Source organism: Aotus nancymaae, unplaced genomic scaffold, assembly GCF_030222135.1.
Source record: "Aotus nancymaae isolate 86718 unplaced genomic scaffold, 86718_ANA_hifiasm-v0.15.2.pri h1tg000010l, whole genome shotgun sequence".
In the NCBI taxonomy this organism is placed as follows: domain Eukaryota; kingdom Metazoa; phylum Chordata; class Mammalia; order Primates; family Aotidae; genus Aotus; species Aotus nancymaae.
Genome location: NW_026988421.1, coordinates 52,174,225 through 52,192,702, shown reverse-complemented (window position 1 = coordinate 52,192,702; position 18,478 = coordinate 52,174,225). Strand labels below are relative to the sequence as shown.

General features: G+C 40.1%; 1 protein-coding gene across 6 annotated transcripts in view; it reads left to right on the top strand.

The window, feature by feature from the left end:
- Positions 1-18,478, top strand: part of ANK3 (ankyrin 3) — a 359,094-nt gene that overhangs the window by 304,594 nt on the left and 36,022 nt on the right. For 3 of the 6 annotated variants that reach the window (XM_021675764.2, XM_021675765.2, XM_012445733.2), the window contains exons 31-37: positions 1,427-1,523; positions 1,848-2,076; positions 3,021-3,146; positions 3,901-4,023; positions 4,468-4,494; positions 6,334-6,415; positions 10,482-18,278. In XM_021675764.2, coding sequence (XP_021531439.2) covers positions 1,427-1,523; positions 1,848-2,076; positions 3,021-3,146; positions 3,901-4,023; positions 4,468-4,494; positions 6,334-6,415; positions 10,482-18,278 — 8,481 coding nt within the window. The remainder of the gene's footprint in view (positions 1-1,426; positions 1,524-1,847; positions 2,077-3,020; positions 3,147-3,900; positions 4,024-4,467; positions 4,495-6,333; positions 6,416-10,481; positions 18,279-18,478) is intronic. The other 3 variants (XM_012445740.2, XM_012445738.2, XM_012445742.3) reach the window with 1 other exon arrangement.

Genomic DNA, 18,478 nt, shown 5'->3' with positions numbered 1-18,478 from the left:
GCCTCCTGGGTTCAGGCAATTCTCCTGCCTCAACCTCCCGAGTAGCTGGGACTACAGGCATGCGCCACCATGCCCAGCTAATTTTTGTATTTTAGTAGAGACAGGGTTTCACCATGTTGACCAGGATGGTCTTGATCTCTTGACCTCGTGATTCACCTGTCTCGGCCTCCCAAAGTGCTGGGATTATAGACGTGAGCCACCGCGCCCGGCCGATAATTTCTTTAAGATCCTGGTCTCATGACTCATTTAAAATTTAGTGAGAGCATCTTTCCTGCGATTAAGGTTAGCATTAGTTAGAAGTATCACTGAATCTACTAGAGCATCTGGGTAATTTCTGATTCAGTCTAGGTAATTTCTTGGTGACCTAGGTAGATGTAATGGACCTAGCAGCATACTTTAAACTACAAAGAAATTGGGTGGATTTTGGGAGAAATACATGTCCCGCAGAGCACTAGTAACAGAAAAATGTTGAGTACATGGTTTTTCTCTCCTACTCTACTCACCAGTGTAATCCTAGAGTTTAAACATTCAGGGCTCAGAAGAACACATTTTGTGATAAGCACCTGGAATCCAGAGCTCAATTCATCCTTTGATTATCCTAATCCAGTTTTTAACTGCAAGCCCAAGATTATTAAAGATAGGTTTTGTTTTTGTTTTCTGAGGAGCAATTTTAATGGCTGATGCCCCTTTTTACCCTAGGTAATTAATTGGTGCAGCCATGTACAGAATGAGATGTTTCTTAACTTGAGTAGTTCTTACCTTTTAAAAGAGCAAGAAGCAGGGCACGGTGGCTTATGCCTGTAATTCTAGCACTTTGAGAGGCTGAGGCAGGCAGATCACGAGGTCAAGAGATTGAGACCATCCTGACCAACATAGTGAAACCCTGTCTTTACTAAAAATACAAAAATTAGCTGGGTGTGGTGGTGCACACATGTAGTCCCAGCTACTCGGGAGGGTAAGGCAGGAGAATCGCTTGAACCCAGGAGGCAGAGGTTGCAGTGAGCCGAGATCGCACCACTGCACTCCATCCTGGTGACAGAGCAAGACTCCGTTTCGGGAAAAAAAAAAAAAAGTAAGAGACTTAATTATCCATCTGAAACAACAAATCTTTGTACTTACAAATTGCATTTATAAAATACATTTATAAATTGTGGCTGCCCCAAATTTAAGCCATTCGTTAGTACCCAGACAAAAAACAAGGAATTTTTTTTTAAAAAATAACATCGTACAAGGAAATCACAATGAGCCTGGTAAAAGTATAAAAGGAGAGTAGAGAGGAAAACTACCTTTAGTACACACTATTAAATTGAAGGTGTTGAAGTTTTGCCAGTTTATGGCTATGCAGAAAGAAGAAAATGATATGATTAAAATTTTACAAGGAACATCTCCCATGATAAAGTCAACAAATCTGCTGTTGTTCTCTCAGGGGGCACTTCGCCTGCTCAGTGGGAAGACATCACAGGAACAACTCCTTTGACGTTTATAAAAGATTGTGTGTCTTTTACAACCAATGTTTCAGCCAGGTATGGAAATAAAGGATTCCAAAAAGCAGTAAGGAATTAGTTGTTATTACCTTTGGAAAGTAAAAATTGTTGTGTTCAATACTAAAAAAATTGTTGTGAGAAAAAAAATCCTTAGTATTTGCTTATCAAAATTATCCTCAAATAACAAACACAGGGTTTCTGTGTTTGATAAATGGGAAAAAAATCTTTGCTATTTAAATGAACAAGTTAATAACCTTTTGGGTTAGTTCCTTTATATATTCTGAGTTTTTAAATTGTGAAATTTTTTACAATTTGGCTTTTAAATAGCCACATTTTCACACTTCTGTTTTTTGTTTCGCTCAGATTTTGGCTTGCAGACTGCCATCAAGTTTTAGAAACTGTGGGGTTAGCCACGCAACTATACAGAGAATTGATATGTGTTCCATATATGGCCAAGTTTGTTGTTTTTGCCAAAATGAATGATCCTGTAGAATCTTCCTTAAGATGTTTCTGCATGACAGATGACAAAGTGGACAAAACTTTAGAGCAGCAAGAGAATTTTGAGGAAGTCGCAAGAAGCAAAGATATTGAGGTACCTTATTCACAAAAACAAGTTCATTACATACCCCAGATACGGAATTTTATTTTGTGGCCATAATACCACTCACTGTATAATACCAAGTACATTATTGATTTTACTTTTACTTTAAAAATTTGATATAGATTAATACTCAAATTATTATCATTTTTGAGATGGAGTCTCACTATGTTGCCCAGGCTGGAGTGCAGTTGTGCAGTCTCCACTCACTGCAACCTCTGCCTCCCAGGTTCAAGGGATTCTCCCGCCTCAGCCTCCCAAGTAGCTGGGATTACTGGTGCCTGCCACCATGCCTGGCTAATTTTTTGTACTTTTAGTAGAGACGGGGTTTCACCATGTTGGCCAGGCTGATCTTGAACTCCTGACCTCGTGATCAACTGCCTTGGCCTCCCGAAGCCCTGGGATTACATGCATTAGCCACCACGCCTGGCCTATACTCAAATTATTTAAAGTGTTTTTGGGGTTCTCTTAGCTGATTAAAATGTAGTACTAATAAATCTAAGTTAATGTTCTCCATTTACTTGTGGCCACTTGAGTTACCTACTTTTCAGAATGACTGTTTATACACATTGATTTTTCTTTTTCAAACCCAGTGATCATGTAAGTATCTAAGAGTACAAAAAAAAAAAAACTTTCAAATTCTATATGAATAAGTGATTGATGTCAGGCACATTCTTAAATATTTTTAAAGTTGCCAGAATAAAAATAAGTATATAATTCTGTTCTGTATATGTCCATGATGTGGATTCTAATTACAATTGGTGAATTGTAAGCACACAGCATTATTTTTATTGAAAATAGCACCACAGAAGTAACTGCCTAATAGAGACAAATGTGACATAGTAACATGTCAGTCTTTTAATGTTATGTGATATAAAATCTCAAAATATTTCAAACTCAGATTAACATTAAATTGTTTATTTCTTTTACTCTAAAAGGTTCTGGAAGGAAAACCTATTTATGTTGATTGTTATGGAAATCTGGCCCCACTTACCAAAGGAGGACAGCAACTCGTTTTTAACTTTTATGCTTTCAAAGAAAATAGACTGCCATTTTCCATCAAGGTAAGTCATCTTCAACAGAGAATCTGTGAATTATGGGGAAAAAAATACTCTTTGAAAATAAAAATAAATGGTTTTAATGGTTTATTTAGTTTGAAATATCCCATCAAATCTGAATGAACTCCTAAGGTCAAATTTTGTTCTAGTTCTACCAGAGTATACTTTCAGCCACTAATGCTTTATAATTGGTGAAAGGGATCTTTATTTTTTAAAGAGTTTAATAACATTTATGTTTACACAAACATTTGTAAAACCAAATAATCTAGAGTAATAAAATGTATTATTTCTGGTTAATGTTCAGTAATCAAATAATGGATGAAATTCAAATTCAGTATTCAAGTTTCATTTAAATTTCTGGTGGAGCCAAGGGACATTCTAGAGGGATCATCATCTTTCTCCAAGTACAGAAGAAGATAGGACAATTGTTTTATTGTTATTATTTGCTGTTCCTGTTGCAAAAGCTTAAGCTTCCAGAAAAAAAAAAAAAAAAACCCTCTTATACAGAAGGAAGATGCACATAACTCAGACTATACTATGAATTCTCGGGATTAGATCATCAGACACAACAATCCTGCAGTTAGGAATTGGGCATCTAATTCTTGTTGAGTTCAGGTTGACACATAATTGTTATCATCTTTTCCCTTTACCTTTCCTGCCTCTCACAGGGCTTGATAAAACAAACATGTCTAACTCCTATACAGTTAAAAATCCTCAGTAGGTCTCATTCTGTAACTATCAACTACCAAAACTTTTCTAGATTAGAGACACCAGCCAAGAGCCCTGTGGTCGTCTGTCCTTTCTGAAAGAACCAAAGACAACAAAAGGACTGCCTCAAACAGCTGTTTGCAACTTAAATATCACTCTGCCAGCACATAAAAAGGTATCTTTTAATACTGCTTTATTTTAACTGTCTTTCCCTGGTCTTGAAGAAGTGGGCCTTTGGTATGCAATTAAGGAATGCTTTGTAACATGGATAAAGTTCTTGAAACTGAAGTTTCGTTAGTCTCCTCATGTAGATTGCATAAGTCTTGTTACTGTGGTGTCAAATTCTTAAGAGTTTGTATGATGGAGTCCTCTCTGTTTACCGCTTTTGCTTCTGCTGATAGTGCACAGATTTTTATGCTTTCAAATGATGTCATATGTTAATTTGCCATGGATGTACAGTTCTTGATATTTTTTGTTGGCTTTTTTTTTTAATTTGCTTTGCTTTCTAAATCAGCTCGCATTTGTGCTCCCTACTCAGTCCTTTTCATATCCTGATATTCTTTTCCCTGCTGTCCATTATAATATTCCTTGTCTCTGCAATGCATCTTGGAACCAAAAGGAGACAGAGTCAGATCAAGATGATGAGGTAATATGAACACTTCTGCTTTTATTCTATCAGAAGTAGAATAGAAATTGAATCTGTATGACAGAAGTTGCAGAGGGCTGAAGTGTGGGAAACATAAATTATATTTGTGCAGATCTTAAGAGAAAAGGGTATATATATATTTTAAATGGTTGACTCTTTTTCCACACGTAATTAAGAGTACTTCATTATATTCAACAAAATTATAATTCAGCTAATGATTTAAAAACTGAAGTTCTTTAAACATTTTAAAATGTGATAGATTGGCATGTACAAATAAACATTAAAATTTTTTTTAGACAAGTCAAATTCAATCGTGAGAAAGGGGGAAATAGTAGGACCAGGAAGTTCTATCTATGACTGACTGTGAACAGTCAACTGAGATAACTCACTACCTTCAGACCAGCCAAATAGACATTTTGTAAAAGTTTCAGCTGTGCACGGTGTCTCACGCCTGTAATCCTAGCACTTTGGGAGGCTGAGGCAGGTGGATCACGAGGTCAGGAGTTCAAGACCAGCCTAACCAAGATGGTGAAACCCTGTCTCTACTAAAAATACAAAAATTAACCGGGCACAGTGGCAGGTGCCTGTAATCTCCACTACTCGGAGGCTGAGGCAGGAAAATGGCTTGAACCCAGGCAGCAGGGTTTGCAGTGAGCCAAGATTGCACCACTGTACTCCAACCTGGGTGACAGAGTGAGACACTGTCTCAAAAAAAAAAAGAGTTTCATGTGCCTATTTCACTGTTAACTATATCCTACTATCCAGCGTGTTATAAATTTAAATCAGGATCATGTTTAATATGTGAAATTTTATTGTACAAACTTAGTTGTATGTAATACAAAATATATGCTCACTAGCTATTGATAAATCGTTGATATTCTCACTAAAGAAATTTATCTTGACCATTTTTTTTAAAGAATATAGCTCAATTAAATTGTCTCCTAATGTTTTTCTAAGTTATATGATAATTAGAATTTTAAAACCCACACACCAATAGCAATAAATAGAATCAAGTAGCCTTAGGACTCAGTAATAGTACCTCTGGCCAGGCACGGTGGCTCACCCCTGTAATCCTAACACTTTGGGAGGCCGAGGCGGGGGAATCACCTGAGGTCAGGAATTCAACACCAGCCTAGCCAACATAGCGAAATCCCGTCTCTACTAAAAATTCAAAAATTGGCTCGGCATGGTGGTGCATGTCTGTTATCCCAGCTACTCGGGAGGCTGAGGCGGTAGAATGGCTTGAACCCAGGAGGCGGAGGTTGCAGTGAGCAAAGATCATGCCACTGCACTCCAGCCGAGGCGATAGGAGTAAGTGAGACTCTGTCTTAAAAAAAAAAAAAATCCAAAAAACTAAACAGCAACAAAAAAATAGTACTTCCAACAAAACCAACCATTAATCTGTTTTCAATCTCCTCATCTACAATTTATGCCTATTAACATACAGAAACCCCAGCAGTAATTGGAATAATAAACTTTGTGTGCCTTTCTCCCTTGAATGTACTCACATAGAGTGAGTGTACTTTGTGATATATGTGCTTTCAATATGAACAGATCCAGGAAAATTTACTGCTCAGCATCAGAAGTCTCTGTAATGCTCGTCTTTTACTTGTACTTCCCTGTAGTCTGCTGTGTTGGTGCTCTTAAATTTGCCAAATGATGATATTTTGGTTAAGACACGGGGGTGGGGTGGGGTTATAGAATCGCAGTAGGAAATTAACATTTCCTAAGAGGAAAAATAAACAAGTTATCAACATGCCATCTTACAAAATGTTTTAAAACTGTGAAGATGTCACAGGGAAGTTGGAAATAGAGTCGCCTTTTTTTTTTCTTTTTCAGATTGAGAAAACAGATAGACGACAGAGCTTCGCATCCTTAGCTTTACGTAAGCGCTACAGCTACTTGACTGAGCCTGGAATGAGTGAGTTTTCTAACACATTTATTTATCTATGCGGATTTTCATAAGAAGAGACATTTTTTCTATACAAACTAAATTTTATCATTTGGAAACTCAAAGGCAAAAAAGAATTGTCTGCAGGAAAACTCTGTCATATAACTTAGGTAATATTTTTTGTACACAGTTGAAAATGTGAGGTAAAAACACCCCTAGCTCCTACTTCAAATTAGTTTTTAAAGCCATTCACTATTTTTAAATTAGAAACATCTATTACTTTTCCTTTAAAACCCTGATTTTTACTTTGTTAACTATGCTAGGAAATAAATATGAATGTTGCTTTAGATCTATGCTCAGATGAAAAAAATTTACTCACATATGTGGAATAGTAGAAAAAATGATAAAGTTACTTTGATTGTCATCTCATTTTTCTCCGTATAGATAGGTTGTCATATCCTAATCCCGATTCTTTTTCTTCCCACTTTGCAAGAATCACATTTCCTTACCTTCTTGAAGTAGCACTTGTTTACAGATTTCTTCTTTCCTCGCTCCCTCGCTCTCACTTCCTCTCTTCCTGTCCTTTATTAAAATATCAGTTCTAAGGCTGGTCTTCACTAGACTGGTTAGATAGACACTTTTCTTTTCAGTGATTATTTTGGTTCATTGTTAGCGGGTCAGCTGGCATGCACTTACCAAGATATAGATCCATTCAACCATATCCATTTATATATTCTCTCTTTCTGTCTGCCTCCTCTTCCCTTCCTTCCCTCATCCTTATAATCATCACCTCTGGTGATCTCTACAGCCCTTAAGATAACTCCCTCCACTAGCAGGAAGTAGGAGTACTGAGCACAGCGCTGTATTTGATTGACATATTGGTGCCACTTTAACTATCTCCTCATTCTAAGTGAGGGGAAATTATACAAAAATTATTTTTAAATTAGTGAATCATGTTTAGCTGTTTCCCACTGATACAGTTTGTTAAGTTCAAGGAAGTTTGAAAATTTGCCAGTAAGAGTCACAACTTTGGCTTTTCCCACCTTTTCTGAAGTCTTGTTTCTGTGGGCCAACAACAGAACACAGAAGATCTGCGGCAGGACAATGCTGCACTACTCAGTTGAGATGGTCTTAGCATCATCTTCTGGAGCCTAGCTCCTTGACTATGAGGGAAGTTTTTATATTCAAATACAAAATGGAGAATATAAGAGAAATGAAAGAAGGCTACCACATTCAAGAATGTTCCCTCAGATCTCAGTTCTCCTCTAGCAGAAATGTCTAAATCCTCCCAGAAACATAAGGGCTGACATTAACTCATATTATGCTGCAGAGCAGAAGAGGGGTGTGTTTGTGTGTGTGTGTGTGTGTGTGTGTGTGTGTGTGTGTGTGTAGCTAGATGGTTTCCAGTGGAGCTAAATACCTTGGGGAGGTTTTCTTTGGCATACTACTTTGCCCCAGAGATCCTCAGTGGGTAGTTGGTTGGGACCCTCCAAGCAACATCCTTAAGCTTTGGACAGGCTCAATGGACCAGCTACTTTAGGTCGGAGGCCCCTTCAGGCAGGTGAGTTTCCATCTGATTCTGGTCGCTAAGGCTAAGTCAATTGAATGCTTCCCACTTATGATAGTGTTACTGGTTAGATACAGCTAAGGTGTATGCAGCTTGTGTTCCTGGACTTGGTAGAAGAGGAGGGAACTTTTATGAAAAGGCACATAAGGGTGGTAAACAGGGGAATTAATAGGAATAAGAAGTGACTAAAAGAAAACTAAGTCTCAAAACTGGTATAATAGGAACTCCAAGTGAATGCCACTTTTCCCTCACCACACTGCCCTTTTTCCAACCCCTTCCCCCAGAAAAAAGATTCTGGATTAGTTCAGTACCTGACATCCAGAAATTCTTTCTTATAAAGGGATCCTAAAATATATGTCATTAAAGCATAAAACGTGTAACTGATTGATAGGTTGGTTGTTCCTTGCGAAGTATAAAACCATAGACATGGTTCAAAAGACTTCTTTGCCTGATAGAACCACCCTTCAGTGGTAAAGGATAGATGCTTTGTCAGTTTCTGATACTTACAAAAATAAATGCTTGTGAGACACAGATTAAGCTCAAATCGTTGAATTGAAGGGATCCGTGAACCTTCCATTTGCTGCGTGGCATTTTCAAAAGAGTTAAGCCGTATAATATTGAGAATTATGGCAAGAGGGGGTAATGAATAGGCAAGTTTTTCCTTAGTGCTTCCACTTTCTTTAGAGTAATGTGTAAGCCTAGGAAAGGGTATGTTCTGGATGTCTGAATTTAAATGTACACTAGGAATGAACATCTTCACCCTTGTGGGAGTAGCTGCTAATCCATAGACTGGATTGTAGCAATTGCATGGGCACAGCATGAAGAAGAACATAAAAACTGAAGCAGATTCTCCTTTTCTCTTTGAGTTTGACTATTCTGAACCAGGGCTTTCTTGGAGGAAAACTGTACTCAGTTTTGATGTGAAATATTAGCCCTTAGCAGACCTTGCAAATCTCTGTGACTAGCTTGGTTTGTTTGAGTTGCAGAAGCAGAGAGGACTAAGTATGTGTTTCCGCTCCCTAGCAAGTGTGCTTACTTCATTTGTGTGTTTCTTGCTCCATTGCCAGAAGAAATGCTTGGTATTACTATATCCATTCTTCCTAGTGGTAGGTCTGCCTCATGACTGCTTCAATGTTTGTGATATCCATGCGTCCCATGAATATTATGGGAAGGCACCAGAATTGGTACCTTTGAAATTGATAAACATATATACACACACCCCCGTATCCTGTAGGTACTTAAATATGGGGTGTTAAAAATATGAATGCACTTTTTAGATGTCCCCCATGATAGCTTTTGAGAATTAAATGTAGAATAGGTTATGACAAAATATCTTCGAAAAACTATATGCTTTTATCAAAACATAAGACAGTTACAGACATGGAACTGTTCAGTTGCAGGTGATTTTATAATGTGCAGTAGAAAACATTTTCCTAAAATCTCAAAAGGTACCAAGACTTCATATCTCATGGAAAAAGTGTACTCTTCTTTCTAAATGCCCTTGTGAAAGTATCTTTAAAGTTTAAATATTGTGCATAATATGGCATACGAATTGTATTACTTCATTGGCTTGTTTGCCATGATATATTGTGCATGATAAAATGTTTTCAGTTGCTTTGCTTGCTTATCGTAACCATGAACCATATTTTCTGGTTTTTTTCCTTTGTGTGTGTGTATGTACACGTGCATTTTAAAGTCATTCCATATTACGTTTTCTTTTCCCCTCATCAAAAGGAATATACTGCATGGAAAAGATAAATGCAAACATTCCTTTTCTTTGTTTTTTTGTTTAAAATTCTGACTCAGAAAACTTCTTGCTCTTATTGGCTTTTTATGGGTGTAAAGCATAACCGAACTGTGCATGGGAGAGACAGATTTAAAATCCAGTGGCTTCACAATTTGCACATCAGTTGCCTGTCACTAAAAAGTTATTTTGGATCCTGCATGAAATAGGCTTGAGTGGTTTTTGAAAAAAGTTTTAGATATTTAATGTACAGCTACATATATTGAAATGGTTCTAAGTAGGTGCAATCTGTATTATGGAAAGGCTAAAGGAGAGAGAGGACATTAGAAATTACTAAAATGAAAGTTGTATGGTTGCACGAAACAAACATGTACCTATACAGGCAAAATAGAACGGCTACTGATATTTCAAAACCAACACATAAGAAAGTCAATAGGAAGTAGGGAACAGTTTTCCATTGTGGTTATTTTTCTCATCATTAATTCTTTCCTTATGTTTTCTGTTTTTCATTGTTTGCCTCTTCAGTTGCAATGTGCTTTTCATTTCACATTACTCTGTTTTTTATTTATTTAGTTGTTTTTTTCTTAACCGGATTAGTTATGTCTGTAGAGATTTATTTTTCCTCTTGTTCCTTTTGCCTCTTCCATTCTAAATCATGCAAACAATTGTACTTGCTTTTGTAATATTTCAAAGTTTACTGACCAATTTTTTTCTCTGGTCTCTCTGTTTCTCAACCATTTTTGTTGATTTTTGTGTTTGATTTCATTTTAAAATTTAAGAAACAGTTGAACGGAGTACAGGAGCAACAAGATCCCTCCCCACCACTTACTCATACAAGCCATTCTTTTCTACAAGACCATACCAGTCCTGGACAACAGCTCCGATTACAGTACCCGGGCCAGCCAAGTCAGGCTTCACTTCCTTATCAAGTTCTTCCTCTAATACGCCATCAGCTTCTCCGTTAAAATCAATATGGTCTGTTTCGACTCCTTCTCCAATCAAATCCACATTAGGCGCGTCAACTACATCTTCAGTTAAATCCATTAGTGACGTGGCATCTCCAATTAGATCCTTTCGGACAATTTCTTCGCCGATAAAAACTGTGGTGTCACAATCTCCATACAATATCCAAGTTTCCTCTGGTACCCTGGCTAGAGCTCCCGCAGTCACGGAAGCTATGCCCTTAAAAGGGCTGGCATCCAATTCTACGTTTTCCTCTCGAACCTCTCCAGTGACTACAGCAGGGTCTCTTTTGGAGAGGTCATCAATTACTATGACACCCCCTGCCTCCCCCAAATCAAACATTAATATGTATTCCTCAAGTTTGCCATTTAAGTCAATTATTACATCAGCAGCACCGCTAATATCTTCACCTTTAAAGTCAGTGGTGTCTCCAGTTAAATCAGCAGTTGATGCCATTTCATCAGCTAAAGTTACAATGGTGTCTTCCCTCTCATCACCTGTGAAGCAGATGCCTGGACATGCAGAGGTAGCATTAGTCAATGGATCTATTTCCCCACTAAAATATCCATCATCTTCAACTTTAATTAACGGATGCAAAGCCACTGCCACGTTACAGGAAAAAATTTCTACAGCTACAAACTCTGTGAGCTCTGTGGTCAATGCAGCCACTGACACAGTTGAGAAAGTGTTTTCTACCACGACTGCAATGCCATTTTCCCCACTCAGGTCTTACGTTTCTGCAGCACCATCAGCTTTTCAGTCTCTAAGAACTCCTTCCGCAAGTGCACTCTATACATCCCTTGGGTCGTCAATATCAGCAACTACCTCATCTGTAACTTCATCAATTATAACAGTGCCAGTATACTCTGTAGTCAATGTTTTGCCAGAACCAGCATTAAAGAAACTTCCAGACTCTAGTTCATTTACAAAATCAGCAGCAGCCTTGCTGTCACCCATTAAAACATTGACTACGGAGACGCGTCCTCAGCCTCATTTCAGTCGAACTTCATCTCCAGTTAAGTCATCTTTGTTCCTTGCACCCTCTGCCCTTAAGTTGTCTACACCATCTTCTTTATCTTCCAGTCAGGAGATCCTAAAAGACGTGGCCGAAATGAAAGAGGACCTAATGCGGATGACCGCAATACTACAGACAGATGTGCCTGAGGAGAAGCCATTCCAACCGGAACTCCCAAAAGAAGGGAGAATTGATGATGAAGAACCTTTCAAAATTGTTGAGAAAGTAAAGGAAGACTTAGTGAAAGTTAGTGAAATCCTTAAAAAGGATGTGTGTGTAGATAATAAAGGATCACCCAAATCACCAAAGAGTGACAAAGGACACTCTCCCGAAGATGACTGGACAGAATTTAGTTCTGAAGAAATCCGAGAAGCAAGACAACAAGCTGCCGCCAGCCATTCTCCAACTCTGCCTGAGAGAGTGCAAGTAAAAGCAAAGGCCGCCTCCGAAAAGGATTATAACTTGACCAAAGTTATTGATTACCTAACAAATGATATTGGGAGTAGTTCACTGACAAACTTAAAATACAAGTTTGAGGATGCAAAGAAGGATGGTGAGGAGAGACAGAAAAGAGTCTTAAAACCAGCAATTGCTTTGCAGGAACACAAACTCAAAATGCCTCCAGCCTCCATGAGGCCTTCCACCTCTGAGAAAGAATTGTGTAAAATGGCTGATTCCTTTTTTGGAACAGATACTATTTTAGAGTCTCCCGATGACTTTTCTCAACATGACCAAGATAAAAGTCCCTTGTCTGACAGTGGCTTTGAAACAAGAAGCGAAAAGACACCTTCAGCCCCGCAAAGCGCTGAAAGCACGGGTCCTAAACCACTTTTTCATGAAGTTCCCATCCCTCCTGTCATTACAGAAACAAGAACTGAAGTGGTTCACGTCATCCGGAGCTATGAGCCCTCAGCTGGGGATGTTCCCCAGACCCAACCGGAGGAGCCTGTGTCACCTAAACCTTCACCTACATTTATGGAATTGGAACCAAAGCCCACCACCTCTAGTATTAAAGAAAAAGTTAAAGCATTTCAAATGAAAGCCAGTAGCGAAGAAGATGACCACAATCGGGTTTTAAGCAAAGGCATGCGTGTTAAAGAAGAGACTCACATAACCACAACCACCAGAATGGTTTATCATTCTCCACCAGGCGGTGAAGGTACATCTGAAAGAATCGAAGAAACCATGTCAGTCCATGACATCATGAAGGCCTTTCAGTCCGGGCGGGATCCTTCCAAAGAACTGGCAGGGCTGTTTGAACATAAGTCGGCAGTGTCTCCAGATGTTCACAAGTCTGCTGCTGAAACCTCAGCCCAGCATGCAGAGAAGGACAACCAAATGAAACCCAAACTGGAGCGTATAATAGAAGTCCACATCGAAAAAGGTAACCAAGCTGAGCCCACTGAAGTCATTATTAGAGAAACCAAAAAGCATCCAGAAAAAGAAATGTATGTATATCAGAAAGACTTATCCCGGGGAGATATTAACCTAAAAGATTTTCTGCCAGAAAAACACGATGCTTTTCCTTGTTCAGAGGAACAGGGTCAGCAAGAAGAAGAAGAACTTACTGCTGAAGAGTCATTGCCTTCTTATCTGGAGTCTTCCAGAGTAAACACTCCTGTGTCCCAAGAAGAAGATAGCCGCCCTAGTTCTGCTCAACTCATATCTGATGACTCTTATAAAACACTGAAGCTTTTGAGTCAACACTCAATAGAATACCATGACGATGAGTTGTCAGAACTAAGAGGGGAGTCTTACAGGTTTGCTGAGAAAATGCTTCTGTCAGAAAAGCTAGATGTGTCTCATTCTGATACTGAGGAGTCGGTTACAGACCATGCAGGACCCCCTAGCTCAGAGTTACAGGGGTCTGATAAGCGGTCCAGAGAAAAAGTAGCCACTGCCCCCAAAAAAGAAATTCTCTCCAAAATCTATAAAGATGTTTCTGAAAATGGTGTAGGTAAAGTGTCTAAAGATGAGCATTTTGATAAAGTCACAGTGTTGCACTATTCTGGCAATGTTAGTAGTCCAAAACATGCCATGTGGATGCGCTTTACTGAGGACAGATTAGACAGAGGTAGAGAGAAGTTGATATATGAAGATAGGGTGGACAGGACTGTGAAGGAGGCAGAAGAAAAACTGACTGAAGTGTCACAGTTTTTTCGTGACAAAACTGAAAAGCTAAATGATGAACTGCAGTCCCCAGAGAAAAAGGCACGCCCTAAAAATGGCAAGGAATATTCTTCTCAAAGCTCTACCAGTAGCAGCCCTGAGAAAGTACTGCTGACAGAACTGCTGGCATCCAGTGATGAATGGGTTAAGGCAAGACAGCATGGCCCTGATGGACAAGGCTTCCCCAAGGCCGAGGAGAAGGCATCCAGTCTGCCCAGCAGCCCAGAGAAGACGGCTCTCTCCCAACAGACTGAGGACAGCAAGTCCACAGTGGAAGCCAAAGGAAGTATTTCACAGAGCAAAGCACCAGATGGGCCCCAGTCTGGATTCCAGCTCAAACAATCTAAACTCAGTTCCATTAGATTAAAATTTGAACAAGGCACACACGCAAAAAGTAAAGACATGTCTCAAGAAGACAGAAAGTCAGATGGCCAGTCCAGAATCCCAGTTAAAAAAATACAGGAGAGCAAGCTACCCGTCTACCAAGTTTTTGCTAGAGAAAAACAGCAGAAGGCCGTAGACCTCCCAGATGAAAGTGTATCTGTGCAAAAAGATTTCATGGTATTAAAAGCCAAAGATGAGCATGCCCAGAGCAACGAAATTGTTGTAAATGATTCTGGCTCTGATAATGTGAAAAAACAGAGAACTGAAATGTCAAGTAAAGCGATGCCTGACTCTTTTTCTGAGCAGCAGGCTAAAGACTTGGCATGTCATATAACCTCAGATTTAGCAACTAGGGGACCATGGGACAAAAAGGTCTTTAGAACATGGGAGAGTTCGGGAGCCACTAACAATAAGTCTCAGAAAGAAAAACTTTCGCATGTACTTGTTCATGATGTAAGAGAGAATCACATTGGTCACCCTGAGAGTAAAAGTGTTGATCAAAAGAATGAATTTATGTCTGTGACTGAGAGAGAACACAAATTGTTAACAAATGGCTCTCTCTCAGAAATTAAAGAAATGACTGTAAAATCTCCCTCCAAAAAAGTCTTATATAGGGAATATGTTGTGAAAGAAGGGGACCATCCAGCTGGATTGCTTGATCAGCCTTCCAGGAGGAGCGAGAGCTCAGCAGTGTCACACATTCCCGTCAGAGTTGCTGATGAGAGGAGAATGCTGTCTTCTAATATTCCCGATGGTTTCTGTGAACAGTCGGCATTTCCAAAACATGAACTATCACAAAAGTTGTCCCAGTCAAGCATGAGTAAAGAGACAGTTGAGACCCAGCACTTTAATTCTATAGAGGATGAAAAAGTTACCTATTCAGAAATCAGCAAAGTTTCCAAACACCAGAGTTACGTAGGTTTATGCCCACCTCTCGAGGAAACTGAAACCTCGCCCACCAAATCTCCTGATTCTTTAGAGTTTAGCCCAGGAAGGGAATCTCCCTCTAGTGATGTATTCGACCACAGTCCCATTGATGGATTGGAAAAACTCGCACCACTAGGCCAGACAGAGGGAGGGAAAGAGATAAAAACTTTACCCGTTTATGTCAGCTTTGTACAAGTGGGGAAGCAATATGAAAAGGAGATACAACAAGGAAGTGTAAAAAAAATCATAAGTCAGGAATGTAAGACAGTACAGGAAACCAGGGGGACCTTTTATACAACCAGACAGCAAAAGCAACCTCCTTCTCCCCAAGGTAGCCCAGAAGATGATACTCTAGAGCAAGTATCCTTTCTAGACAGCTCTGGGAAAAGCCCTTTAACCCCAGAAACACCCAGTTCAGAGGAAGTGAGTTACGAATTTACATCTAAGACACCTGATTCGCTCATAGCTTATATACCAGGCAAACCCAGCCCAATTCCTGAGGTTTCTGAGGAGTCAGAGGAGGAGGAACAGGCCAAGTCAGCCTCCCTAAAGCAGGCTACAGTGGAGGAGATAGCAGTCGAGCGTGAAATGCCTAATGACGTGAGCAAAGACTCTAACCAAAGACCCAAGAGTAACAGAGTTGCCTATATTGAATTTCCCCCTCCTCCACCACTGGATGCAGACCAGATTGAGTCAGATAAGAAGCATCGTTATCTCCCAGAAAAAGAGGTTGACATGATTGAAGTCAATCTGCAAGATGAGCATGACAAGTACCAGCTGGCTGAACCTGTCATTAGAGTACAGCCACCTTCACCAGTTCCTCCCGGGGCAGACGTCAGTGATTCCAGCGATGATGAATCTATTTATCAGCCAGTCCCAGTTAAAAAATACACCTTCAAATTAAAGGAAGTGGATGACGAACAAAAAGAAAAACCCAAAGCTTCTGCTGAAAAGGCTTCCAGCCAGAAAGAACTGGAACGTAACGGATCTGGAAAAGATAACGAATTTGGCCTTGGCCTTGATTCGCCTCAGAATGAAACTGCCCAGAATGGGAACAATGACCAGTCCATCACAGAGTGTTCCATTGCCACCACAGCAGAGTTTTCTCATGACACGGATGCCACAGAGATAGACTCTCTGGATGGCTATGACCTGCAAGATGAAGATGATGGCTTGACAGAGAGTGATTCTAAACTCCCTAGTCAAGCCATGGAAATTAAGAAAGATATATGGAACACAGAGGGCATTCTGAAGCCAGCTGACCGCTCTTTTAGCCAAAGTAAACTTGAAGTTATCGAGGAGGAAGGAAAGGTGGGACCAGATGAAGACAAGCCACCTTCTAAAAGTTCTTCATCTGAAAAGACTCCTGATAAGACTGATCAGAAGTCAGGGGCCCAGTTCTTCACACTGGAAGGCAGACATCCTGACAGATCAGTGTTTCCTGATACTTACTTCAGTTACAAAGTAGATGAAGAGTTTGCCACTCCTTTTAAAACAGTAGCTACCAAAGGTCTAGATTTTGACCCTTGGTCCAGTAACCGAGGGGATGATGAAGTTTTTGACAGTAAATCACGGGAAGATGAAACTAAGCCATTTGGGCTAGCGGTAGAAGACCGCTCTCCAGCAACAACCCCTGATACAACGCCAGCCAGAACGCCAACTGATGAAAGTACCCCAACTAGTGAGCCTAACCCCTTCCCATTTCATGAAGGAAAAATGTTTGAGATGACTCGCAGTGGTGCAATTGACATGAGCAAGAGGGATTTTGTTGAAGAGAGGCTCCAATTTTTCCAGATTGGTGAGCATACTTCTGAAGGGAAGTCAGGGGACCAGGGGGAAGGGGATAAAAGTATGGTCACTGCCACACCACAGCCACAGTCAGGGGACACCACTGTAGAAACCAATCTAGAGAGAAATGTAGAGACACCTACAGTGGAACCTGACCCCAGCAGCCCGACCAGCGGAGAGTGTCAGGAAGGCACATCCAGTAGTGGCCCCCTGGAGAAAGCAGCAGCCACTAACACCTCTAAAGTTGACCCCAAGTTGCGCACGCCTATAAAAATGGGAATTTCTGCATCCACCATGACCATGAAGAAAGAAGGCCCTGGAGAAATAACAGATAAGATAGAAGCTGTGATGACCAGTTGTCAGGGATTAGAAAATGAAACTATAACAGTGATTTCAAATACAGCCAATAGCCAGACGGGCGTTAGGCCCCATGAAAAACATGATTTTCAAAAAGATAACTTTAATAACAACAACAATTTGGATTCTTCCACTATACAGACAGATAACATGATAAGTAATATAGCTCTGACAGAACATTCTGCACCCACTTGTACCACAGAGAAAGATAACCCAGTGAAAGTCTCATCAGGAAAAAAGACAGGGGTACTACAAGGACACTGTCTAAGGGATAAGCAGAAAGTTCTTGGAGAACAGCAAAAAACAAAGGAATTGATAGGGATTAGGCAAAAATCCAAACTTCCCGTAAAGGCCACTTCACCAAAAGATACCTTCCCACCGAACCATTTGCCAAACATTAAAGCAAGTAAAACGAAGCAGGTTAGTCAATCCGAGAAAACCAAAGGCCTTACTACTTCTTCATGTGTAGACGTAAAGTCCAGAATTCCAGTGAAAAACACACACAGGGATAACACAGTCGCAGTTAGAAAAGCATGTGCCACACAAAAGCAAGGGCAGCCAGAGAAAGGCAAGGCCAAACAGCTTCCATCCAAGTTGCCAGTAAAGGTAAGACCCACCTGTGTCACTACCACTGCCACCACCACCTCCACCTCCACCACCACCACCAGCACCAGCACAGTTAAAGTTAGGAAAAGTCAGCTCAAGGAAGTATGTAAACATTCCATTGAATATTTTAAGGGAATTAGTGGTGAGACCTTAAAGCTTGTGGACCGCCTCTCTGAAGAAGACAAAAAGATGCAGTCCGAGCTGTCCGATGAGGAAGAAAGTACCTCAAGAAACACGTCGTTGTCCGAGACTTCCCGGGGTGGCCAGCCTTCAGTTACAACGAAGTCTGCTAGAGATAAGAAAACAGAGGCAGCACCTTTAAAATCAAAGAGTGAAAAGGCCGGCAGTGAGAAAAGGAGCAGTAGAAGGACTGGTGAGAATGAAGGCAGTCAGGTCTCTCGAGCACTCTGCTCACATCCTGGAGAACGAGCATAGTTTGTAAACACTTTCCAACTCGTAGACCCTAGTGCATGAACTGTTGTGATTGCCTGTGGAGTGACTTAACCGTAGTTTCTCATTCTGTCATTGTCATCTGTATGTGCTGTCGTATATACTCTTCTTTCTGCCTTTTGA